Source organism: Fonsecaea nubica, assembly GCF_001646965.1.
Source record: "Fonsecaea nubica strain CBS 269.64 chromosome Unknown Scaff30, whole genome shotgun sequence".
NCBI lineage: Eukaryota > Fungi > Ascomycota > Eurotiomycetes > Chaetothyriales > Herpotrichiellaceae > Fonsecaea > Fonsecaea nubica.
The window spans coordinates 73,150-97,633 of NW_019173703.1; the positions used below are offsets into that span (position 1 = coordinate 73,150).

Sequence of the window (24,484 nt, forward strand, 5' to 3'; positions counted from 1 at the left end):
GCAGGCCTCTGATATGCCACAGATAGTCCTCTTATGAATCTTGGGGGCCAGTAATCGTCTTTCAGCACTGACACAGCTTTCCGTGGATGCACGTAAATGTACCACTGGCGGTGACGGTATCCGGAAACCGTCCCTTACCAAAGTAGAATCCCTCTGAGTAGACCACCCGTGTCAGCCAGGATGTATCTAGCCAGTGTGTGTCTGTCCATCGTTGTACTCCTAACTTGTCATTCACTGGATAAGCGGCGGACGTCCACTTGAAAATGGGTGGTCGTAGACGATGGAGGCAACGTGCACTTTGAAACAAAGGCTCACTCAAACACTTTTGATTGTGACTCGTTCTACTCTAACAAAACAAGAAAAAACCACCCCGCAAGCACGCACACCCCGCGGACGCCCCTCACAACCACTCTTCCATGAGACCCAACAAGGTCAACCCCTGCTCCATCCCCACCAACACCGCCCGGACCTCGTTCACCATGGAGCCGTCTTGGACCGCTTCTCGCGGTCCTCTTGTCTCTGGCTCCGACCCAGGGCGGGCAAGCACCCAGACGGGCCCCCAGACAGGCCCCCAGGTCGAAAATTGGCCTCGATGCCACTCGTTTCGGCCCGACCACTCGAGGTCGTTGGCGGCAAACTCCTTCAGAGCATTGATATGCTCTGGGAGCGCCAGTTCTGGCAGCTCGAAGCCAAAGTCCTCCTTCGCCCGATCGGCACTCTTTCGATATCTCGCCCAGAGTGCTGGGTCCGTAGGCCGAGCACCGTCCTCCAGGCCAGCCGCAGAGCAGATCCACTCGTAGGCGTAATATGCATACGTTTGCACGTATGGCTGCAAGGCGAGGATGGTGTCAGAAAAGGGAAAGAGTCGGTGAAGATGAGCCCAGCGGCTACAACCAAGCCAGCAGATACCGCCGAGACGACAGACTGTGTCGATCTCCCAGCCAAGATCATACAGAGCCTCACAGCCTTGATGTTGCATTGCTGCCACTGCTGCTCCCATCAAGGTCACAAGGAGCTCTGCGAACGATTCCATATGTGATTGATCTTGAAGGTCAACGCGCATTTCCAGTTTCAGCAAGATCTGTATGGCGACGTCTAGGATTGGGACAGCGAATAGCATTGTCGGTAGGGTGTCGTTGAGTGATCGCTCAATGTATGCCGGGAAGACTGCCTTCATAAAGTCCAGTTGTTTGGTAATATCGAGTAAGAAGCTGCCATCATGCTCGACGTAGCTCGGGTCGGTGGCGGCGAAGATCGTGATCAGATGGTGTAAGAGTGGTTTTTCCTTGTTGTTGATCCAGGCCATTTCGCAAGCTGTCCGGAAAGCCTTGATCATGTACTCGGTATCATAACGATCAGGTCGTTTCTCGCCCGGTAGACAAATGAAGAGACGCTCAAGATGGAAGGCCTTGTCCTCGAATCCTTTCTGACTCAAATCTGTGAACCACGGGTCGATTTCGAAGCCTGGGCCTTTATACATGCCAAGTCGGAATATCACTTTCTGCATGAACGTGGTCCATTCTGGTCTTGCTCGTCCGTCCAGCTGCTCCCATGTTTGCTTCATGGCTCTTGAAATCATGGTCATCAAGTGGTCCCATTGATATTTCGTTAGTTTTCCGTGTGAAGTCGGATCGGCAAGGTTTTGGACGCTGTACGCATAGCGTATAATGTGGTGGACGATTAAAAGGCGATGCTTGATGATATCAGACTTGTCGAGGAAGTATCTGGTGGCACCGTTGGAAATATCTTGACGCAAATCATCAAGGCCGAAGGTATCTGGGATACTTTCCATGAGCTGGTTCGTCAAACAGTGCTCGAATCTGATCATCGTTTCCGGCTTCAGGATTGACCACAACCAAGTATGGATGAAAGGATAGGGATCAGCCAGAACGACGGACCTATCAGTTGCAATCTTGCTCAGCAGCAACACCTGACATTGTCTTGCAATTTCAGTGTCGGCAATTTGTGGAAAAGACATCGAAGACCATGCATTCAGAAAATGGTCCCACTGGGAGTGGCCGCCTTCTACCATCAGCTTTCCGATCGCAAACCAGGTTTCGGTTAAAGACGCCAATAGGATATCATCCGGAGAATCGGTACGGTTGAGCTGGTCCACGAGTACACCACGAATCTCTCGTCGGACTGCAAAGATCTCATCTGTGACATTGCCAATGCCTTTCATGACATAAGATGTGACGAGGTTGAAGATTCCGCTGACCACAACATCACCTAGGCCTTGATCGTGGTAGCAGGAAACAGTCAAACGGCTCACTTCTTCATGAGAAAGGAGGTGTGAAACCTGGTCACGGGTGGTGCAGATATCTATCGCTGCAACATATCGATCTGCGATGTGGAGGACGCGGTCAACTGTAGTGTTGCGGTTGGCCAGGTGTATGCGTCTCTCGTCCTCGTGCATATCATCATCAACGTTTGGGATTCTTGTAAGCTTGTCGCACATGGCAAAGAACATGGCCAGCATCCACCCTCCGAGTTCCAGCAGCTCTGCTGGGCCTGCCGGCTGAGTGAGGGCTGACTTTGCAACGTTTTCCCAACATCGCAGAATGACCTGGCGTACTGCATCGTGAGCAGTAGCGAAGTCGACGTAGTCTCGAATCTGTGAGATCTCTGGTTTGAAGCCGACGGGTGCATAGTGATACAGTGTTGTGAACAGCGTGTATCGGTTTGATACTGAAGTCAGATCACGGTCTGGAAGTGGGCAGTCTTCACTGACAATCACTTCATTGTCGTTGAAAGTGTCCTGGCCCTTGTTGGGTAACAGGATGAACAAGAGAGAGCGTTTGCGGAGCGCCAGCTTCCGAATGTGTTCTTCAACCTCAGTGTCCGGTCGAGGTTGGGCAATCAAGGTGATGGCCGTGAGCTTCAGGAAAATGTCGAAGTCTGTATCAGTGTCCTCCAGATTGAGTTGCTCGGCGCGCACCAGGCGATCGAGAAATGGTGGCGTTCGGTTTGCATGTTTGGACGTAAAAAGTTCAAGCATGTTGTTTGTCTTTTCGGAGTAATACTTGAACATCTGTTTGAGCAAGTTGTCCGCCATGTCAGTCGGGAGATTTCGTGCGAGAGCGAAGCACCATTGAAACATGACCAGACCAAATTGCTCTAGCTTTCTCACTTGTATCGTCTTGACTTGAAACCGCGCATGGTAACTCGCCTTTTTCTCAACAAAGGACTTGAGAAAATCCGACACTTGAATCGGGAGTAGACGAAGAAGAGAGCTACCAAGAGCGCTCCCAACGTTATTGTCGACATGTGTCATGGGCTCATCCAGTGCGCCGGTGGAAAGGAGACAGCCAAGTACGATGACCATACAAGCGAGTGACTCTGCTGAAGAATCGAAGAGGACCCCCGGCTTGCCATGGCTGGAAAAAATTGTTTCCAAGTAAACACTCCATTCTTGGTCTGGACCGAGCTGGTGTATCAAGTAGATGGTCTCGATTTCCGTCGTGGGAATGGCTTGACCTTCTGATACCAAGCTGGCCCCGAACAGAGCAGCGGTATTGGCGAAGAGTCGAGGAATGTTATGCTTTCGGAAAGTGAGTTCCCAAGCGAGGCCGGCAACATTCTGCCAGATCTTCAAGCTCGTTGCACGAAGTCTCTCTGGACAGCCTGCGGCTGTGGCGCATCGATTGATTTGATATCCCAGAATGAGTAATCCGTTCAAGAGTTTCAAAGTCTGGGAGGCCCAGGTCTCAGATGTGGCGCTCTCGCAAATAGCGACGCCCTGCCAAAGACTGTCGATTGACTCGGTTGTCAATCGGATGAAGGCTTCCAACCCTTGATTATCTACGAAGAAGAGACTCTCATTCGCGTAACTGATGATCATTTGGATCGAATCTGCAGCTTGACCCAAGAGCTGAGTGCGTCGCTCTGGTGTCGTGTCCGGCATGGCAGTGTCGCCACACATGACAGTGAATATTTCTTGGAAAGTATCTCGGATGATACCTTCAACTTCTGCGGACCAACCAGTAGCATTGAGACTACGTTGGGATATGGGAGTACTGATAGCATTGTGAGACCTCCCTGGTTGGAACCGATGCGCGGTATCCGCCATAGAAGATATTGTGGTCTTGACAAGATGGATGCGGACACTTGTAGAGCTAGAGAGCATTGGAGTCTTGGAAAAGGTGCTTGATCTTGGAGGGTACCGAATTGCAGAGGTGACAATGTCGTGGTCATCTTCTAATTTCAGACTTTGAAGGCATAGGACATCATGTTGATCAGGATTGTTCGCGTAACGCGTGCCGCGTGAGACAGGACGTTGCTTCCTACGTTTGAATCTTAGTCTCCGCGAAATTCTAACTGGCGAAAAGAGTACTTACTTCAAAGGACGCAATGGGAGCAGAGGCGGCGAGGGAGGAGAGAAGCCTCGCTTCCTGGAGCTTCAGTCAGCATCATCAACTCATCGAGAATTGTTAGTACGTACTCTGCAGATGGAGACATTGGATCAGGCTCTTGGACCGAAGGTCTTGTAGATGTTTTCTGCAAGGCGTCCTGACGAACTCGCTTTTGTCTTGGCCGTGCTTCCTTTGGTAGACGCTTTTGGATCGCGAACGGGTTGGTTGATGCGAAGGCTGGTTCTTCCGTGCTGTGCTCAACACTTGGAACTTGCTGCCTCGAGTTGAGATGATTGCGACGCGAGGCTCCAGGCTTGAAATATTCCAGAATCACAGAAGAACGATCAGTAGGGAGGCCAATTGATTCAGCCTGGAACGAACGACTTTGATGGTTTTGAATGCGGTCGAGGGTAGCGTTGGTGCTGCGTTTCAAGAAAGTGAGGTGTGTGGCCGAAAAGTGAATGTCTTCGTGCGAAATGCGTGTTGGAGCGGCAGTATTCCCATGTATTATGTCGTCGAACCCGCGCGGCTGGGGCTTTGAGGAGGTCGTGCGGCTGATGATATCTTTGGGTTTGACAGAATGATGTATCTGACCTTGTTCACGTCTCCATGTTCTTACAGCTTCGTTCACATCCTCTGTATCTCTCATTGTTGCCAGCCTGAAGAATTTCTTTGACGGGTCTTGCTTCCTTGCTGATCTTTGACGCTTTGCACGTCTCGATGCAATTTTCAAGAACCGTGGCACGTCCTCGTCCCTCAGACCAGGTGCGTCCAAGATCGTCATCTGCGGCTTTCTATGTTTGCGTTTGGTCTTCTTGCGCGGCCGCGCCCTATTGCTTGACAAGGAAGCAGCAGCAGTTCGCGGACTGCGAAGAGAGGGTTCTCGGCGAGAGAGTACCCTGTCAGCATCAAAAGTATTCTTCTTGGACCGGACACCTTGCAGTCGACGTTGTCCATTTACTGTGTACGGCCTTCTCTGTTGAGGAGCCAGCATGGCATCGATGGCGTCGTCTTCAACAACATCATCCTCGAAGGACTCTGGTCCCTGGTACTCAATTCCCCCCATATCATCATCGACTTGCATAGCGGAATCACTCTCTGACGAAACTTCCAGGTCTGCGACTCCATCTCTCACGGTTCTCTGTCTCGCTCTCCCCCCTGTCGACGAGATGTGTTGCGCTACGCCTTTCTCCGAGGCCCTCTTGACAGGAGATTGGGCTTGGTTTCGAGCAGCACGGGTTCCCTTCCATTGCTGCTTCATATCCAGCTTCAGCCAGGATGCCGGCAGAACTCCTTTGATCTTGCGGCGTATTTGTCGAAATTGAAGTCCATCGTTGGTTCGCTCTTCTGATCCGGAAGTTACAGATGTATCGTCACTGATACTGACAACATCAGTCTCTGAATCAGAGAGGTCAAGGGCTTCGGTGAAATTCCTCTTCGAAACCTGCTTGTCAGACGAGACGAGTGGAGTGGGGAGCACGATGGGTGTGCTACTTCCAAGTGATACCTCTGGAGTGTTGTCCGCTTCGCCGAACTGCGACGAGAGTCCATCGCCAGATCGAGGCGGGGAAGGTGGGATTATAGACTTTGAGCCACCAGTTTTGGATGCCTTCCTAGGAGCTATACCCTCGTCGGGAAGTTCATAGATCCGAAACCCGTCAATCCCTGTCTGTACCTGCGGCACTGACACACACTTGGGTCTTTTTAGTCTCGAGATAGATAGGGTTGCAGTCCTATTTTTGAAAAGGTCTGAGAGGTCTGGAAGGTCCTCATCGGAATCAGACACAGGAGCAGGTACACGAGGACGCGTTCCACGTATTGGACTTTGAGATTCCTCATCTCCGACGACCACGGGATTCTCATAGCCTTCGTCGAGGGCAGGGCTTGACTGTGGAATTTGACTGTCGGAATGATCCACTTGGCTGCTGTGATAAGCAGTGGTGCCCTGGGAATCGTCTTTGGAGCTTTCTCCCAGATGTGGAGGCAAGTCTGGAACGCGAAGAGGGTTCAAGCCCCTGTCCCTCCAAGTTTGTCTATACCTTGCGTCCTCAATTGCATAGGGATGGAGCTGGATGGGAGCACGAGGTCGGAAAGACCGTCGCCGCAAGGCGTCAGCAGCAGCGTCTAGCAACAAGATATCGTCGGCGGCAATGTGAGAGATCTCCACCTCGGGAAGAGCAGCTGGCTGTGAAGGTCTTGACTGGGTTCTTTTGGGCGAAGTATGCACCGATGAGGGAACTGAAGAAAGAGGGCTGTCGTCATCAGTGTCGAAACCAAGGACCGCCGACCCAAGGACATCTTGCACTGTCTGCAGACCCTTTTTGATTTCAGCCTCAAGCCTCGCCGCAGTTGAATTCAAAGGAGAATCAGAGGCCTGCGACAATTCCGGGTGGCAAACTTGGGGCCCATCCTGCAGCAAGTTGGCAGTGCCATTTGGTGCAGGATCGTGATAAGCGTCGTGCTTGTCAACAACGGTGTCGCTTTGCTTTGTTCGGCTGTCGTCACCATCAAGGGGGGTGCCGCATCCCTTCACAGACTGCGCATTATTCGAGGCAGTCTCAGAGATTGTCCCACGCGCCAGGCCGCTGTCGAGACTTCCATTCCTGCCGTCTTCTTCTTCATCGTCGTCAGAGTCTGGCACATATCCACGCTCCCTCCAGTTCGCCATCGCCGTTGCTTTCCATGTTCTGCCCTTGTTTGCGTGCCGGAGACTATCGATGTTGGTGAAAGCTCTTTGGTTTCTCTGTTGCGCGTCACGAATGGCAAAAGACGCGTCGAGGCTGGAATGATGAGGGGCGCCAAGGCGAGGCTGCGGAATCTCCTCCGATTGGTTCCTGAATCTGTGAGGCTTCCTGCAAACCATTTGATTTCTGTGCCTGCAGATGACACCCGACTAAGGATCTTTCAAGAGGACAGAAAATGAGTTATCGGTGGGCTGGTTGGGCACTGGTCATTGGACTCGGTGTACTCAATGGTGAAGCCACCTCTGACCGGCGCAGAAATCATTGCTAATGTAGCTTTACAGGGTACATGACCTTCAAGCCTGCCTTTGAAGCCCGAGCACTGGAGAAGTTCAAGGAAGAGTTGGTCCAGGTTTCCGACAACTACAGGGATGGCTGCTGATATCTTCGCTCGAAATCTAGGGAGCGGGCTGCTTCGGAGCTCGGATCCAACATGATCGAAATTCCAGCGCAGGAAAGCAACCATACTATCTCTTCGGGCCAAAACACGCTGAGCGCAAGGGGAAATGAGTGATAACCCTACAACCAGGCGTCAAGCTGCCGCGTCAGGCTGCTCGTTACCAATTTCCTCTCCAATATTCGTTCCAAAAGACGTGACAGATGGTGCGAAGGAAAAGTGAAGTTCTACAGGGTTACCACAAAGTACGCCAGGGAGGTCGCTCTTCGTGAGCATCCGCCATCCGACAACGAAGGATGGAAGAGCGAGTCGAGACTTGTCCACATTCCTCTATGACGGCAGTTGTAGGAGCACACAGTCCCCAAATCCCGGCCTTCGGATCGATGGAAAACGGTGCACTTGAGAATTGCTGCGTCCGGAACCACAGTCACCAGGTGTCAAGAGCAACCAGATCTTGAAGTTTTCAGAAGTGCGGCTATCTGAATAAGATGTGATGGGATCGTGCTTGCTGCCGTGACCAATGGATATTGGGCTACAACAAGGAGATATCCTGACCTATAGGTACAGAGCACTACAAACATCACCGTGATGTTTGAAGAAGTACTATTGAGACATTGCTCAAGGATTCCAGGACAACCAGTGCCTTCACATGTAGTTTAATTGCTGCTGACTTGAGAATTCTATGCTAAGAGCTACCGGAATCTGGTAGCTGGTATTTGATGGCCAAAGCCGCTGGCTAAGTCTTAGGTGTTTGGTATCTTCAGATCCATTAGCCCATCATGAAGTTTCGTCCCAGCCACGGAGATCCTCCTGGCCTTTCACATATCGAGAAGTTGTAGCTGGGTAGGACATCAAATGCCGTTGACATGCCATCATTCAGTCTCTTGAATGAGCATATTGCTGCTCGAAGGGTATAGCGGGCCAAAGTAACGGCCGACTTTCTTCCCCAACCATTCTTCTGGCACCCCCAGTCTCACACCCTCTTGCGTGCTGATCCATCTGGTATAGAGTGGATTGGCTCTCTGAGGCAGGTCTTCTTCCTCGTATGGCGACCCAGCCGCAGCAGCAGCAGCCGCTGCCGCAGCCAAGGTCTCTGGCTTTGGAGCGGCGCCTCGCGCTTTTGAGACTTGAGGTTTAAGCTGAGATGCAATCAGCACAAATCAGAGGAAACAGGGATATTTGCGTACCAATCTGTTCAAAGCAGCCGTCTTCTCCTCCTGCACTTTGCGCTTGGTGAGTTCTTTTCGCTTTCTGGCATGTTCGTCCTTCTTCATTGCTTTCTCCTCGTCCGTGAAGAACTAAATCCAGTCAGCGATGAGCCCAACTGCCCGTGACCGATATAGTCTGCATCATACCTTTCGTTGCTGCGGTGCCATGTCCAACGCCATGAGAGTGCCCTGATCCTCTGGCCTACCCCGTTGCCTCTTGGTCAGTCTAGTGATATCAGGAGTGGCAGCACCAGAGGCAGGCGTCTCGTCACTGCTATCGTCTAGATCGTCATCGTCATCGTCATCGTCGTCGACTTCCTCGTCTTCACCTGGAGCATCCTCCTCAACCACAATCTCTTCTTCCTCACCCTCCGCGTCCTCGTCATGCACGTTTATTGTGGGCTCCTCGTCTTCATCAGATAGGTCAGATGAATTGCCGACTTCGTCTTCTTCCTCGTCCGACACATCCTCTGATGCATCCTCCATCTCCTGCTCCTCAACAGACTTAAGGGGGCCAACCTTTGCCGGAGTGACGATGAGTTTGGGTTTGGCTGCCGGTTTGTTGTTGGCCGGTGGTTTCAATGTTATCTTTGGTGGTTTAGGAGGAAGATGGCGTCTGGCTGGAGGCGGAGGAGGCGCGTCTTCCATTTCCACGTCTTCATCGTCGGTGCCACCTTCAGGTTCAGCGCCGAGCCGATCGAAGTCGGTAGGCTCCTCTTCCTCGTCCTCGTCTTCATCCTCCTCTTCTTCCTCATCCTCGTCCTCGTCCTCTTCATCTTCAATATCGCTCTCACCGTACTCTGCGTACGTCGGCCGCCGACTACCTCGAGCGCTGGCTCTAGCAGTCAAAGCAGAACGACGACTGCTTCGCGGACCATCAAGAACTTGGCCGCCCCCAAGGACGTCATGGAGAGATTCAACCTCGTTGGCCCGCATGACTTCTCGCAGCTTGCTTGGAGGAGCCTTGACGGTCAATTTGAGGCTTTGTCGTCTGTCGTCTGCAGAGCCCGCCCCACGCTGAACAGTTGCGGAAGAAACGTTGCTTGCAACAGCTGATGCCCCTGATCGCCGTGGCCTGGACGACGCCGGGGTCGACGCCGGGGTCGACGCCGCCGAAGAACTAGAAGTTTAATTAGCTCTTGCGCCGACACGAGGTGCGTAGCATAATGTAGTGAAAGACAAAGTGGAACATGCTGTTATGGCTTATTTTCTCGGTCGCTCAGGAGACGTGACAGAGAATTTGGGCCAAATCAGCGATTACAAGATTGACGCGACTGGATGTGAATCGACGTGTGTCCAGGTAGATATTCACTGTTGAGTCCAGGAGTTGGTTTGATCCTCATTTTGGTGACAATGAGCTGCACCCACAAAGGATCCCAACTGCGACAATGATTGAGCCTTTCCATCAAAAGGTTGTGGAATCAAGCAAGCAAAAGTGTCTTTGCGCACAACGAGAACTGCGCACTTACTCATATCTGCCTGCTCGCCTCATTGAGTCTGTTCTTCTTGGATCATAATCTTCACCGCTGCCCAGATCTGACTCTTCTGTAAAGTCTTCGGTGGCCTCACTAATCTGACGTCGCACACGTCGGCTTCTATCTGTCATGTTTCTCTGAGGTTTCAAGCTCGGCTAAATGCCTAGGTTCTCCGCCTTTGGTGGTCTGCGTCTGGCCCTGGATTCTCGTGGAATTCTCGCGTCCGAGGTCGTGTTTTCTTGATTAGATGCGACCCCTGAGATCCAGAAGCAATATTCGCGGCTTTGCACAGGTCTAAATAAATGGTTCGATGATTAAGATTGATTGTCGATGTGACTCAAATCCCGAAATACGTAAGTAGCGAAATATCTGATGCAGCAACTTCCTTAACAATGCAATGCGTGGGAAATGGTTGGTGACTGTGGCTGTTCCCGCCAAACCCAGCATTGTGGCTGCGTGGCTGCTGTGGCTAGTGACCCAGCCACAGGAACGAACGGTATCGCCAGCGCCACTTTCGCCGCCATATTAATGAGCCGAGGCTGGCATTCTTCCCCAGTAAGTCTCGGTCATCCTCCATGTACTGTGTGAAAGTGTCGCAGTCTCTCTTCCAAGTGCAACCTCCTCGATGTATTGACGCACTGTCGCTGGCGCTACAATATGGTCCACGAAGATCCCAAGAAGACTCCCTCCATTCCCTCATGGCAGCAGCAGTACACCTCAGAGCAAAAGCACGGGGACTCTTCTTCGCATGACCAGCCCCCAGATACCAGCACACAGGCATCTCCGCCACCTTCAGAAATACCTCTTCTTGAGCAAGCCCGAAAGTTCCTCGAAGACGAGTCTATACAAAATGCCTCGCGAGAACGCAAAGTTGCGTTCTTGGAGCAGAAAGGTGTACAGCCAGAAGAGATAGAAAAACTCCTTGGCCCGGAACACTCAAGTCCTTCGACGGCCTCTGATGAGGACTCTGAACTAAAGACCATACACGACAGCAGCCAGACGCAGGCTTCAGAAGGCAAAGAGACGGAGTCAACCACAAAGCCAGTCGGTAAAGAAGCGCGATCGCAATCCACCACGGTTGCGCAGAAGCGCGAGGTTCCCCCGATCATCACCTATCCAGAATTTCTGCTGAAACCCCAAAAACCACCTCCGCTGGTCACTTTCGAACGCCTTGCCCATGCAGCCTACGTTTTCGCGGGCGCGTCTGCCTTGACATGGGCCGCAAGCAAATACATTGTGCAGCCCATGATCGAATCCCTTACCGAAGCTCGCCACGACCTTGCAGAAACTGCGAAGACAAACCTTGAAACTCTCAACAAGAAGCTGGAATCCACCGTATCCCATATCCCTTACATACCGAGCAGCACAGTCCTGCAACAGCAAAAAGCTCAAGAAGACGACGATGTTGAATCCGTGGATTCAGATCCAACAGAACTGTTCCACCGCGATGTCGCAACACAAACGTCCCCCCGGCCCTCTCGGGCGATGTCATTCTCCTCCTTTCCAGATAATGACCACCTGTACGCGCAAGATCCCACAACGTCACAGTCCTCGCGTTTGCGCTCCTTGCACTCGACGCTCTTCTCTCTGCTCAATTCCCAAAACAATACCTATTCTCAAGACCGCCTGAAAGATTCTGTGAGTGGCTTTCAAGCCGTCATTGACAAACTCGAAGCAAGTCACAACCCATTCCAGGTCGACTTCATGGGATCATTCTCCAGCTACAGCGGACCGGGCACATCAACTGCGACAGGCACAGATAATAAACAAAAGAAGCAAACGCCCGTCAATGAGGCGACAAAGTTCAGGAACGAGATACGTGCGCTGAAAGGCGCGTTACTCAGTTCGAGGAATTTCCCAACTGCAAGACCAGCGCAGCCATTCACGTTGCCGTCCAGATGAGGGCCGCTGAGCAGGTACTATATAAGTTGGGAAAGGTCTCTGTTTTTGCTGGAAGCTATTGCACGGACTACAGAAGTTGTATGATACCCTTTTGAGCTTCCAATGCTTCGAGACAGTCTTGAATGTTAGTTGGATTTCACTGTCAAAAGCGTGCCAATGTTCCAATGAGAACACATACCCCCTCGATAGCAAACGAAGAACTACCCTTTCTCGATTAAAGAAGCGACTAAAACCCGCTTTTGCTATTGCTACCGCGTCTGCCCATGAAAGCGTCTTTGATGGTGATGTTCTATCCACCCACCTATCCCAGACCCTTTCCGCGTGACCAAGAGGAGCAGGCCGGCCCAACCCACCACGCCGGACCCATTATATGCACAGACGGTCTGTTCGAGCCATGTAGGCCTCTTTCTTTCTTGAATACCTAAGGCCTCATGCGTGCATGGTTCTGCGAGCCATTCTTCTCAAATCTCGTCGTTCATTCGTCCGTCTTGTCTATTGAGTACCTGGGTAGGTACGTAGGTAGTTTCAAGCGCAAAAACTTGCTCCTCGTCGTCTCCTTATGATTAATCGCTCGTTCGCTTTGCTCACCCTTGCTCGCCTTCTGCTTGCTAAGTGCTTCCGATTCTTGAGCGCTCCCTGAAGGAGGAAAAAAATTTCGACGCCTACAAGATTCGAACTTGTGCCTCCGAAGAGAACACCTCAACAACTCAAGAGTAGCAGGGTGTCTAAATTCCAAAGTCAGTCAATTAGATCATCAGATAAACTTATGGGCGCAGTTGCACTTACCGCCTTAACCGCTCGGCCAAAGCGTCGCTAATTACTGGGATGAATTGGAAATATATGTGACAAGTTCAATATATATCCTGAGCAAATCATCAATACCGAGGTTCTGCCATCTCGGCCACACTTGCCGGTTTAGTGGCTTGGCTGGCAGGGTTAGCGGCCTGGTTCGGCACTCTACAGCTTTTCGAACGCAGGCCTTCTTGCTCTTAGACAGTTCATACCCTATGAGAGCTTCGTTTCTTCCCCTGACGTGCTTGTGCATGACAATCTTGGCCAAGGGTCGTGAGTTGAGACGAGCTTTAGAACTTGCCAGCTGGCAGCCCCGCGACGAAACTCTCTTCAACCAGTCAGGACTGGTGCAGGGCCTCTGTCTGAGGAGTTCCAGCATCTCTCCCGAACTACTTGTAGACAGGCATAGTTTACTGTCACGTGGGATGTGCACTAGGCCGAATGCATCAAGAGAACCTTGTGCTCTAGCCTGACAGCCTCGTGCCGTAGCCTCGTCTCCTGACTGCCTTGTGTACCACACCTGATTCACCTGCCCTGCCTCACCCTCTCGTTTCGTGAGGGTAAGGTAGGGCACTTGGAAGAAGCTGTTCGTGACACTAGAGCCATTATCGAAGTCTCTAAAAGGTATGGAAGTATTCGAGCGCGCACTACGAACAGTAACCACAGAACCACTTCATTGTTCTAGTCAGAGGATCATGGGAGTTGGTGAATCTCTCCGTCTGCACTTTGATTGGGGAGCGTCATGTGTCAGTCACCAGCCCAAAGTTGTTTATCCTGCTTCACTTCTTGTGTTTGGGCAGTACTGAATCAGCACACAGCTATTGACGCCGATTCATAGAAAACAACCCAGCTGTGAGGGGAGTGGCATTGAATTCCTACTGGAGTCCCCATCATAGGGACAACTTTGGCTCATCGGAGCAGCATAACAAGCATCCTGGAAATCTACCCACATCCGTGCAGGCCGCCGGGCAGTTCGACCTCCTAGCTACTCAGAGCCAGTCTGACGATTCAGAAACTCCGACGCAGTTCACTTCTCCCGAGAGTCACGAACATCCCGGGCGTTCGAACCATCCTGAACCTCCTGAGGCACAGTATTCCTATGAAACTCCTGGAAAACCATTCTATGTCGACGCTTCTGAAGGGCAAATCTACATCGATCTCCTCCAAGCGCAAGAGGACTATGAACCTCATCAAAAGAGAAGGAAATATGTTGAGCCTCCTAGAAAGCCCTGGCGAGATTGCGGTGCCCTGATCCCCTGTACAAACGCCGCCATCCGACGACACATTCGTGATCAGTTTTGGAGACAAGTCTGGCCTGGAGCCGAAGATTCGAGTTGGTATTGGTCAATTCACCAACAACCACGCCTCCTTTCAAATGATCATGCAACAAGAGCCTCTAAGGATCCCCCTAGAGCAGAGGAGTACAGACACTTCAAGGTGACACTTCCCTGGCGCATTTTCATTGTCGATTTTGAAACGGTGTACCGCCAGGAGCGAAGAAATCTGCCCCAATATCTCCTCGAACTTACTGTTCGTGATGGAAATGGTAAAATCATTGTGAGCTGCGTTATCAACAATGAAGGGGTCACTAACACCATGTTCGAGGCTGAAGTTCGGCGCGCAGGGTATACCTGTCCAGGGAAGCTAGGGCTTATAAGACATCGAGGGCCTACGGAGAACAAACTCCCTCACAACGCGAAAACGCCAAAGGAGATAGTTGACATCCTGATTGCTGCAGGCTTGAACCCTAACATACTCTGGATAGAATATTCCAGAGGCTGCTTTGACCGACGTTGCATGGAGCTTCTCATTAAACAAGCTGGAATGTCGCCCGATTCGATCCTTCCACCTCCCGATCAAGGAAAAGAGAAGCGTGCGTCTCGTGGGATTCGGGCGTCTTTCGAGAGGATAGAATGGCACATGATGATCAGCTGGGAACTGGGGGCGGATTTGGGGAGAGGGCAATCAATCGAACTCATTGCTTTGGTTCGAAGCAAAACGCAGCCTACCCTGGACTCTTCTGATACATTGTACCTAACCAACTAATGAGCATGCAAGATAATCCAATCCTTAACGTCCTACAACATCTCAACACGCGTAGATCCAGCTACAGTCCTCCTCAAGAATGTTTCCGAACCTACGATGGAGTACAACGCAACCAACCACAATCTGTGCCGCAGCCAATGCGAAAACATATCTCGTTGAGCTCGAACTTCCTCTGCACATCAAAACGCCTCACCGTACCTCATACCGTGGATATAGCACTCCCCGATCGAGGCGAGTGGTTTGAAGGGATGCAAGGGACGCTATTTTGTACTTAGGGTAGGCGAGTCGATTCGCAGGGGAGAGGGCCAGGGAATGGGAACTTGACGATTGAAGTCTTAAAAGGAGGGAAGAAACCAATACCCATCCTCGATCCTAGCAGCCGGCAAAAGGAGATTCTACAACTCTGATGAAGATCTATTTCGGCCCCCTCTACATCCCAAAACGAGGCCCGTAGGATTCTAACAGATTTCTCCCCCCTATAATTCAGATCATTCTGGATCCGGGGCGCCGAAGAATGCGTTACAGCACAGCCTACACATTCGTCCACTTCCCACAAGGAAATTTAGGCAGCAGCGTAAGGGCAGAGAATCTGCGAGCTTCCTGACGCCCTGTCTGAAATAGATGTTGAGCCGAGAGGCAGGTTATATGGCTAAGGGGGTCAGACTAGGCCCTCAGCGTATTTGCTCAGGGAGCGCTCAGTGATGCTCAGCTACAGGCTCAGTGAAGGCTCAGGTTAAAGCGGCCTTCGCTCACCCTCTAGGATCAAACTGTGTATGGCAATTGGGTTTTTCGTTCTCGAGTAATCTAGCTATGTACGTATGTATGTACATGGCTCGCGTGGACATACGTATGTCGCTCTACATGGTGGATGATGGTACTCTAGGCTAAAAGACTGGCAGGGCAGGAGAGTAGAAGAGTAGCAGAGTAAGAGAAGTTGGTGTTTGTCGCTTGCTCCGCTCCGAAATACAAGTCAAGTCGGCCGTCCTGGCAAGGGTTTTGCACTTTCTTGGTCATGTCCGCGATATTCTTCTATCCTACCACCCATCCGCCTTAGCATGGGAAATCGTGTAGTCATGCTCGTCTTCGTAGAAACCCCTTCCCCGTCGTCCTGCTCAGAAAACTTTACCCTCGCCCAGGTCGACATGTCGACAGCCTTCCAAGTGTTGTCAACAACACCTCAAGGGGTGGCTCTGCACATGCCCACCAACCTCTTCACACCCACCATCCACTGTCCGCACTCCTCCACCTTATTCGTGTGCACATCCATCTGTATCTCCTGCGCCCTGGTAAAATCCCTTGCTTCTAGTGCTTGCGCTAGCTCAACTAGTTGCGCCACTGTATCCGGTTTAAGCAGATCCTCATTGTTCAGATGATCAAAGAGGATATCTAGCCGCTTCTCGGTATCAACCACTTGTGCTTTAAATGACTGTGGAGCTCGAGCCTTGACACGCGCCATCTCGGACGAGAGGATGGTATAGATTGGTTGGGCAGAGGGGGAAATATGTGTTCGGTCGCCCTTGGCTGTACAAGAATCCGTTAGTTTCAAAGAATCAGATACGACGACATTTTCAACTTACGATACTTTCGCACCGGAGGTGCAGCGGAGGCTTTGTTTGAACCCGCAGTGCCAGGCCGAGACGGTGGTCTTTGGGCTCCTGGCCCACTTCCTGTGGGAGGTGGTCCTGAGATGAATTGTTGCTGGGGTGTCGGTATTGGTGGCGCTGTAGCTGACTGCGGTGTCTGTGTTGGTTGTGGTGGACCGTAGCTCGTCTGCCGCGTTGGTTGTGCTTGCTGGGTCGGCGCGTAGGGGTTTGACGGCGGAGCAGGCGTTTGGAAGGACGAGCCTTGGGGTGGAGGTGCGATAGATGGACGTGTATTCGGAGCAGTCGCATGTTGGCTGCCTCCTGCCGGTGCATATCTGTTCGGGGGTGTAGGAGCGTGAGAAGGAGGTGCGTTGTATGGAGATGGACCCCTGGGGATCGGCGGCGACATGATATTCTGCCCAATGGGTGGTGATGTCACGGTCGGCGGCGCATAAGGATTGCTTGCCGATGCAGGTCGCTCAAAAGAGGGCTGGCCACCTAGAGGAGACGTTACTCGCGGAGGTGGACCTGTCCCTTTCGGTGGAGGGGGAACTGGCGAGGCTCTCTGTCTCGCACCAAAAGGCGGAGCTGTGGGAGGAGACGTCACTTGCGGCGGCGGTGGGCTGAATGGATTCTGAACAGGCTGCGGTGGGACGCTGGGTGTGCCTCTTCTCGAAGTGGGAGGTTTGACAAACCCTTCCGGGATGTCATTCCAGTTGGACATACTTTTGTCTTGAGATGGCGGAGGAATGGCTGGAGATTGATTGAACCTGGGAGGCGGTTGGATGGGATTAGGCTGTGGGGTGATGTATGGACCAGGGGGAGGAGGGCCGGGAGGCATTCTCATCTGTTGTGGGGGTTGGTAACTACCGCCAACGGGTGCATATGGATTGGATGGGGTACTGATGGCCGTGGGTGGTGCATAGGGATTGCTCGGCTGTAGGGCACTTGGGGCATAAGGAGTCGGAACTTGAGGAGTTGGTGGCGTAAACGCAGTTGTTGGAGGCTGAAATTGTGACATGCCTGGCAGAGGTTTGTTTCTTGTCGTTATAGGGGCAGCTTGAGGAACAGCAGCTGGAGCGGCAGTCTTCTTCCTTGCCTGTTGGATGCGGCTCCTCGCAACATCCGCACCTGGATAGCTTGCTGGAAGCAGATCCAGATATTTCTGGGCAACGTCTAGCTGGCCTGAACCAGCGACAATGTCGGCGTATTCCAGATATTTGCCGTACAAAGCTTCCAGCTTCCACTCCCCGGTCTTAGACAGCTCTCCGTCCTTAAAGTTGACCACTTGTCGAAAGATGGTAACCTTCTCGATGAAGTCTTGAAGACCACGAGCGTGTAGTGAAAATGCTGAAGATGCGTCCGCTTCCGAGGCTCCCGCCTCCTCGTGCTCTTTGAGCTCTTGGATCCAGATGGCGACAACCTTCTCCAGCTTGGAGCCAGCCAAGAAGCAGAATGAAGCATCTTTCCGTGAGACAGGAGAAAGATCATCGATCTGTTCCTCAATCCTGTCGCCAAGCGCTTCGCAAAGATCTGGAAATTCCTGCTCATCAGCAAACGTGCACAGCGTAGCCATGACTTCCTTCCAATTTGTTAGATCAGCATTGTGAACTGTATCCCATAGATTTTTGCCCACGACCGAAGCGAGTAGGCGCAGGTAGTTGGGTCCTCCAGATTGTTTGGCGAGATATGCTTCCTGAGCTTTCTTGATGCAGGCTTCGCCGCCGCAGATAGCGATCATAAAAGCATCTGACATTCTGTTCTCTTGCAAACACACGTCCAGAGCTTTCTCGAATTGTCCCAGTATCAAGGCTCTTGTGATCTGCTTGTCTGCCTGGGACTCGGATCCCGTATATATCTGGAAGGGATTATTAGTCCTGGTACCCTTCGTGGCCGCCAACTCTGCCAAAAAGTCTCCATCGGCGGAGCTTGCGAAAATAGATTGGAACCGTTTGTGAGCTTTTGAGGCGCCGTTGACGGACGGCTTTTGCTCTTCTGAATTGGAATTGTCGTCCTCTGGGGTCTGCTGCTCAACACCATTTGCGTTGTCTTCGGCTTTGTCCTCAAAACCTAGGTATTTCACCAGCTCTGCTCGAGGATTTTTAGATACCAGAGTCTCAATGACCTTCCAATCAGCCTTCTCTTCCTCAGTCCTTGCAGATGCGACCCTGGCCTCACACAGGCTGGTAAGATCACCTGACTGAAGGGCTTTCTCGAAGGTTTCCGTTGCGCTCCCAACATTTGAGTCGACCTCGAATTTGCTGATGCAGATCTTTGAAGCTCTTGATTTCCCAGGGTCTGCCTGTTTCACACTGATGATTCTTCCACCAAAGCCAAAAGACACGGAAACGGGTCGCTCTAGCCACCTCGGTGCCTTGGTAAGGGAGAAAGATGAAGTCTGAGGTTGTGTCTGAGCTCTGGAGAAGAAATCCTCTCCATCTGCAGCCTGGCTCTGGTCTGTCTGCGTGGTGCTCGGATTGGTGTTCTGTAGAGTCTGGATCTGGAGTTTGCCATCGAAAGACGCGGTCGCAAACATGTTCGGGTTATGAGGGTTCCACCTTGTCTGGAACGTCCAGTTCGTCACAACTGGATAATCGCCATAGGCGTCTCCAGTCTGGGGGTTCCATAGTATGGTTCTGTTATCCTTGCCGCAAGATAGCAGGAGGTCGTGATCCTGTGGGCACCAAGCGACCGAAAGAACCCCCGAGTCATGCCCGCGAAGCACCTTTTCGGGCGCGTTCGAGTTTCTCAGATCCCAAACCAGAATGACAGGCTCCTGCTCCAGCGGCACAGCAGTGATCAATCGTGTGGGCTTTTCAGGATCCCAGGCAATAGCACTGGCCGGTTTGCGTTGAAAGTTGTTGAGCGTCAAGCTCTCTTTCCTTGTTTTCATGTCCCATACTGTCACAAATCCTCCGCTACTTCCCGTGACCAGGATATTTGAGACCTTCTTGTTCCAATCGAGGCAATCGATATCGTCTGCCCGGGCAGCGGTGCTTCCAAGTCGTATGGGGGTGTCGAGGTGGTTCAGGTCTGAGATGAAGAGTTCTCCCTTGGCACCACCCGTTGCGAGAAAATTCTGTATCTTGGGATTGAACTGTAAGGCCTTGATTGCCCCGCTGTGTATCTTGTGGGTGAAAATGGAGGCTTCTGCCGTGCTCGTGATGGCCTTATCCGCATCCCACAAGCCAAGTAACCCGTTGTCAAATGCTCCAGCAATAATCCCTCTCTTGTGTCCAGCCTGAGCCGGTGTCCAAGCAATGTCGTGAAAGCTGCGACTTGTCAGTGGACGTGCTAACAACGGATAGAACCACATACCCCGTCTCAGTAGGGATGGTGACGGAGGGCTGCAATTCTTGACTCTGTTCACCACTGTCCAATGCGAGATCCCAAAGTTCTAGACAAGTTTCATTGCTGAAATCGACGTCGACGGCACCAGACTTCGTGCCAGTTGCGATCCAAGACGAGGGCGCATCGGGAGACCACGCGAAAGTCGCCGTGCGTGGAATTTCCCTGAGGCGCACCATGATGGGATGTGGTGCTGGGCTGCTTCAAGGGAGGAAGAGAGGTAAACAGGAGTAAAGAAAGGCTAAGTCATGCAGCAGGAAAGAAACAAGCTTCAAGGGAACAGATAGACAGGAGAATCACAATTTAGCAACCAGCTGGTCTCATCTTCCACTCTGATACATCTGAGGATTTCAACTTTCTGATCTGGACACCGTCGTTTGTCCAGAAGGTTTTAGGGCCGCAAAACGATTAGTGGCCTCCCAGCGTCATCCCTGAACCCCCCATATGTCGAACTCCGCAGCCGCAGCTTAGGTTGGCAGCACAGCGAGGCAGACCTCGATCCCACGTGATCTTGGTATTCCACATTTTTTCGAGTTTCAGCCTCTCTTTTCGAGTCCGTGCAGGGTCGAGCAGCGCGAGTATGGCGGAGGGATCAAATCGCCCAAACAGTACAATCTACGTTGGCGGTCTCGACACCAATCTTGTGACCGCCACAACTCTCTCGGAAGCGTTCGTCCCATTTGGCGAAATAGTGGACATAACTCTGCCCAAGCCTGAGGCGCCGTCTTCGACGGATTTACACCGCGGCTTTGGATATGTTGAATTCGAGGATGCGGCCGATGCAAAGGAAGCAATCGACAACATGGATCAGAGTGAGCTTTACGGACGGGTGATCAAGGTAGCAATGGCCAAACCCGACAGAAAGGAAACCGGACAAGTTGGTTTGGGTAGCACCACCGCTATCTGGGAACAAGTGAGTGTGGCTGAAAATTGTCGATGCTTTATGTTTAGTTTGGTCATTCTTTCGCTTGTTAGACTAAGGAGGAAGAGTGCTAACCTTGTGGCAATCAAGGAGGACTATCTAGCAAAATATGGCACAGCGAACGAGGATAAGGCTGCTGTGGAAAGCGCAAAGAACGAGAGGCCCGCAGATCCCATGGATGGATTAGAGGGTCTAGACGTTGCTGGGCCGAAACCCGAGTGAGCGAAGAGATGACCGGACGAGATCAACGCCATCACAAGATTGAAATGGCTCCAACCAAAAAAAACAGCAATGATGGTAGGCAAGGGCCTAACCATCCAACAGCGCCAATCGTAGCGCTGGAAATATGCAGTTCCTGCAGCAGTCAGGGAAATAAGGCAGCCGCTGTCATCAACATCGAGTTTGCCATGCCGAGCAGATGAAAGACTAGCACAGTCTTCTGGAGAAGTTGGAAAGGGTTAAAAAGAGAGCTGGCAAAGCCGAATTACTTCGGGACTAGCGAGGTTGCCAGAAAGTGCGCTGAGATCAAGATCAATATGGTGTCAACAAGTCTCAGAAAAGACTGTGAATTTCCCTTCTGGCTGCCGTGTTATATACACAATCCGCAAGGCTCGGAAACATCTCCACTCTCGGCAATTTAGGATATAGCAGAGACTCTCCATTGTTCACACGTCTGTTTGCTGCCAATCTCCATATGCTACCATTGCCTTCTCAATGTTTCTGTTGAGACCGCTGCAAGCGAAGGGTCCTGTCGGTGAAGAGCTTCCTAGCCATAGCAAAGCAAGCGGCGAACAAGGCGAAGCTACAATGGCAAGAAAACGTATCAGTATTTGTCTCGAGATCCAGTATTTTTGCTCAATTGTGCTTCCAAGTTCGTTAAGAACGGATATACGTACGAAATGACAACGCCGAGAGGGAGCAACTCCGGGGGAATTCGCTTGAGCATGCGAATTCTCTGGGTGATGGTGTGCGCTGCGGGTTGTCGAGGTCAGTTGCTTGGTCGAAGGTCTATAGGTCGGCCCGTCTTACCGCTTTGGTCGTCCTCCTGTTAGAGATAATTAGTATGAGTCTTCCAACGTCCGGCACATACTCCTGCTCACCTTAGCCCTGAACCTGGTTCGGGTGTTGTGGAACGGTCTGGCAGTCTGTTTTTGGGCGGATTGACGGAAGGCAGCTTGCCGCATGCCAGCTGCCCGAAGGGGCTGCAGCCTCAAGAGTCTCACAGTGTTCATCCTTGCTGTGTGCTTGGAGGCGGAGTGGAGAGTTGGAAGCGAAGCTGAAGAGAGAGATGTTTGGGACAAGGAAGAGTGACGTTGGAGTTGGTCGCAGTTGAAGTTGCTCCCAAGCTCTGTGCAGTACGACAGCCAATCAGAATCAGGCCACTCTTGTTACGCCTTAGTAGCTTCTGCAACCTCCGACTTTCAACCTCATTGCAGTCCTCAGGTGACAACCTCCCCTCTAAAGCTTCCCTTTTCAACTCAACCTCAGCACTCGAGCTTCCTGTCTATATTCCACCGCGCTCACAAGAGGCTTCTACCACCTGCCAAGATGACTCAAATTGAGGTCCCTGACGCTGAGGAGCTCGGCGGAAACGTCACCAAACCCTTCAAGTTTGTTACGGGTACGAAGACTTCCAGGTCCACGACTGCTTTGAAATTCGTGCTAACGATATAACAGCTGGATACGACGCCCGTTTCCCCAACCAGAACCAGTACGTTCCCTTCCGCCGTGGCCGAAAACATCCAGCAGCCTAATCGTGGGTATTATAGGACAAAACATTGTTGGCAAAACTACGTCGATTATCACAAGTGTATTCTTGCAAAGGGCGAAGATTTCAAGCCATGCAGACAGGTATATGCTCATGGCCAAAAGACCGGGACTCATATGCTGACCTGTCTCAGTTCTATTTGGCATATCGATCCCTGTGCCCTAGCTCCTGGGTTCATAGGTGGGACGATCAGCGTGAAGCTGGAAACTTTCCCGTCGACTTGGAGCACTAGAGAGTCGAATGAGTTATCGGGATGCAGATGGAGGAAGAAAAACCCCCGGCCTACAGACGCGGAGTTCTCACGGCAAGCTCAGGGTGGCATGGATATTGTACATAGACCCAGATGAAACCAGTGGCAGCCAACACACTCCTCCAATACAGCTACGTACATGGTCCGATGCATCGTTGTACTGCTTTCAGTCTGTGTCTATCATGCAGCTTCCAGATCTGTGTATTGGGCCGCCGAAAGTGTCTACTAACATTCGTGGGTTCAACAATAACCAGAGCAATCGTATCGTGCTGATGCGCAAAAATTCGATTGGTTCAGGAATAGATAGTACTTGGCTCAAGGTTCCCATAGATGTTAACGCTATCATTTGAGGGCAGTGTGAGCCCCATGGTACTGTTTTGCCATGTCACTACTGCATATGTCGCCCTTGATCCAAGGGGTCGATGCGTTCACAGCACCAGATGCAGTTGCTCATGTGAGCTCTGGGGTCTTCTATTCGATGCTTGAGCTAATGCTCTCAGTGCCAACCGCCCAAAGGCCGCCGTTGTCCCTTGGATCGCCCGCCAGGACCAACGCAGCAGTAAGACAATGATCAAGCCCTTGAGTAGTCATCTTCCGCAAGCTTCTCTTGGGGTCTTCTCTAACCGGCATTGAGGTAGGCTGTCTAGACACGACCGCTCATCCAATTCTTTTCATTTCTTGACCGAACTCCTCCTCAAAGCCTCCAACAACTCGGGCCGGGAGTTCAGTAGCTGAACTGCTTGTGCATAAGCATACCACTGCCTGGATCTCTTGTTCTTCTCGGGCCAGTTGTCCTTCTCCTCGGTCACGACAGCTTCGAAGAAGTGGTAACTCGCTTTAGGAGCGTGTTTCGTAACGGCAGTTGTTGGCCTCGTATCCGGAATGTGACCCAGGTCTCTTTCGACCTTGCAGATGATCCCGGCTTCTTCCCACGCTTCTCGGACGGCAGCAACTGACGCCGAGGCTTCATCTAATTCCCAGCCGCCTTTGGGAAGCACCCAGCCATTACGCCGGGAGGATTGAATGAGTAGAACTCGGGTCTTGTCTGCAGACAGGGGGACAACACCTGCGACCAGTCTCTCGCCCTTTGTTCCATAGCCTGCGACACGATGAGCACGAGAAATTCAAGCTGACCAAAAAAAAGCAGTGGCATACATACGCTGATTGGCCGTGCCAGTGCGAGAGGTCATGGACATTTCTTTGGCCATGATTGTGGAACCGCCGGGCTTGGACGGACGGCCACAAGCCAGAAAGCTTTAAGGAAAGGACCGTTTGGGTACGACTGTCTCGGAGGGATATTCTAGGCTAAGTGGCAGAAGCGAACGTAGAAAGAGACGGTGAAGGGAGGCACGTGGGAACACTATCGAGCTGCTCCCGGGTGCAAGACGGCGAGGTCAGTCTCTAGAAAGAGAAGACGAAGGGGATCAAAGATGACCCATGGTGACGATAGCAGTGGGGTGTGCGATACAGCGCATGAATGAGGGAGACCTTCAGTCCCGTGTGGCACGGGGCTGAGGGAACGAAGTTGACGTGTAGAGCATCCTGAGGAAGGGAACAGCCATAGTTATGTAGCCTTTTGGACAAGTTTAGTTTTTTTGGCAGTTGAGTGTCGGAGGTGCAGGTGCATAGTGGGTGGACACTCATGGGGGAGCACGAAAAAAAACATCGGTAGCGGCGATTTCCTGACCTGGGCGAGGGCG

The 24,484-nt window shown here is 51.8% G+C and overlaps 6 protein-coding genes across 6 annotated transcripts; 2 read left to right on the top strand and 4 right to left on the bottom strand.

Annotated features, from left to right (window-relative positions):
* Positions 1 to 400: 400 nt before the first annotated feature.
* On the bottom strand, positions 401 to 7,020 carry AYO20_05257 (hypothetical protein; the record flags this gene model as incomplete). Its single annotated transcript, XM_022643551.1, has 3 exons — positions 401 to 4,283; positions 4,338 to 4,391; positions 4,442 to 7,020. 3 exons carry the CDS (start codon positions 7,018 to 7,020, stop codon positions 401 to 403), a joined length of 6,516 nt encoding a protein of 2,171 aa, XP_022500419.1.
* Positions 7,021 to 8,362: 1,342 nt separating this feature from the next.
* On the bottom strand, positions 8,363 to 10,304 carry AYO20_05258 (hypothetical protein; the record flags this gene model as incomplete). Its single annotated transcript, XM_022643552.1, has 4 exons — positions 8,363 to 8,629; positions 8,678 to 8,788; positions 8,846 to 9,818; positions 10,168 to 10,304. The coding sequence occupies 4 exons, from the start codon at positions 10,302 to 10,304 to the stop codon at positions 8,363 to 8,365; spliced, it is 1,488 nt and encodes a 495-aa protein (XP_022500420.1).
* Positions 10,305 to 10,830: 526 nt separating this feature from the next.
* AYO20_05259 (hypothetical protein) lies at positions 10,831 to 14,913 on the top strand (the record flags this gene model as incomplete). Its single annotated transcript, XM_022643553.1, has 2 exons — positions 10,831 to 12,016; positions 13,706 to 14,913. The coding sequence occupies 2 exons, from the start codon at positions 10,831 to 10,833 to the stop codon at positions 14,911 to 14,913; spliced, it is 2,394 nt and encodes a 797-aa protein (XP_022500421.1).
* A 1,177-nt stretch (positions 14,914 to 16,090) lies between these two features.
* Positions 16,091 to 20,023, bottom strand: AYO20_05260 (hypothetical protein; the record flags this gene model as incomplete). Its single annotated transcript, XM_022643554.1, has 3 exons — positions 16,091 to 16,434; positions 16,491 to 19,768; positions 19,815 to 20,023. 3 exons carry the CDS (start codon positions 20,021 to 20,023, stop codon positions 16,091 to 16,093), a joined length of 3,831 nt encoding a protein of 1,276 aa, XP_022500422.1.
* A 401-nt stretch (positions 20,024 to 20,424) lies between these two features.
* Positions 20,425 to 20,988, top strand: AYO20_05261 (hypothetical protein; the record flags this gene model as incomplete). Its single annotated transcript, XM_022643555.1, has 1 exon — positions 20,425 to 20,988. One exon carries the CDS (start codon positions 20,425 to 20,427, stop codon positions 20,986 to 20,988), a length of 564 nt encoding a protein of 187 aa, XP_022500423.1.
* A 2,467-nt stretch (positions 20,989 to 23,455) lies between these two features.
* AYO20_05262 (hypothetical protein) lies at positions 23,456 to 23,992 on the bottom strand (the record flags this gene model as incomplete). The annotated part of the gene is made up of 2 exons (XM_022643556.1): positions 23,456 to 23,883; positions 23,944 to 23,992. 2 exons carry the CDS (start codon positions 23,990 to 23,992, stop codon positions 23,456 to 23,458), a joined length of 477 nt encoding a protein of 158 aa, XP_022500424.1.
* Positions 23,993 to 24,484: the final 492 nt, after the last annotated feature.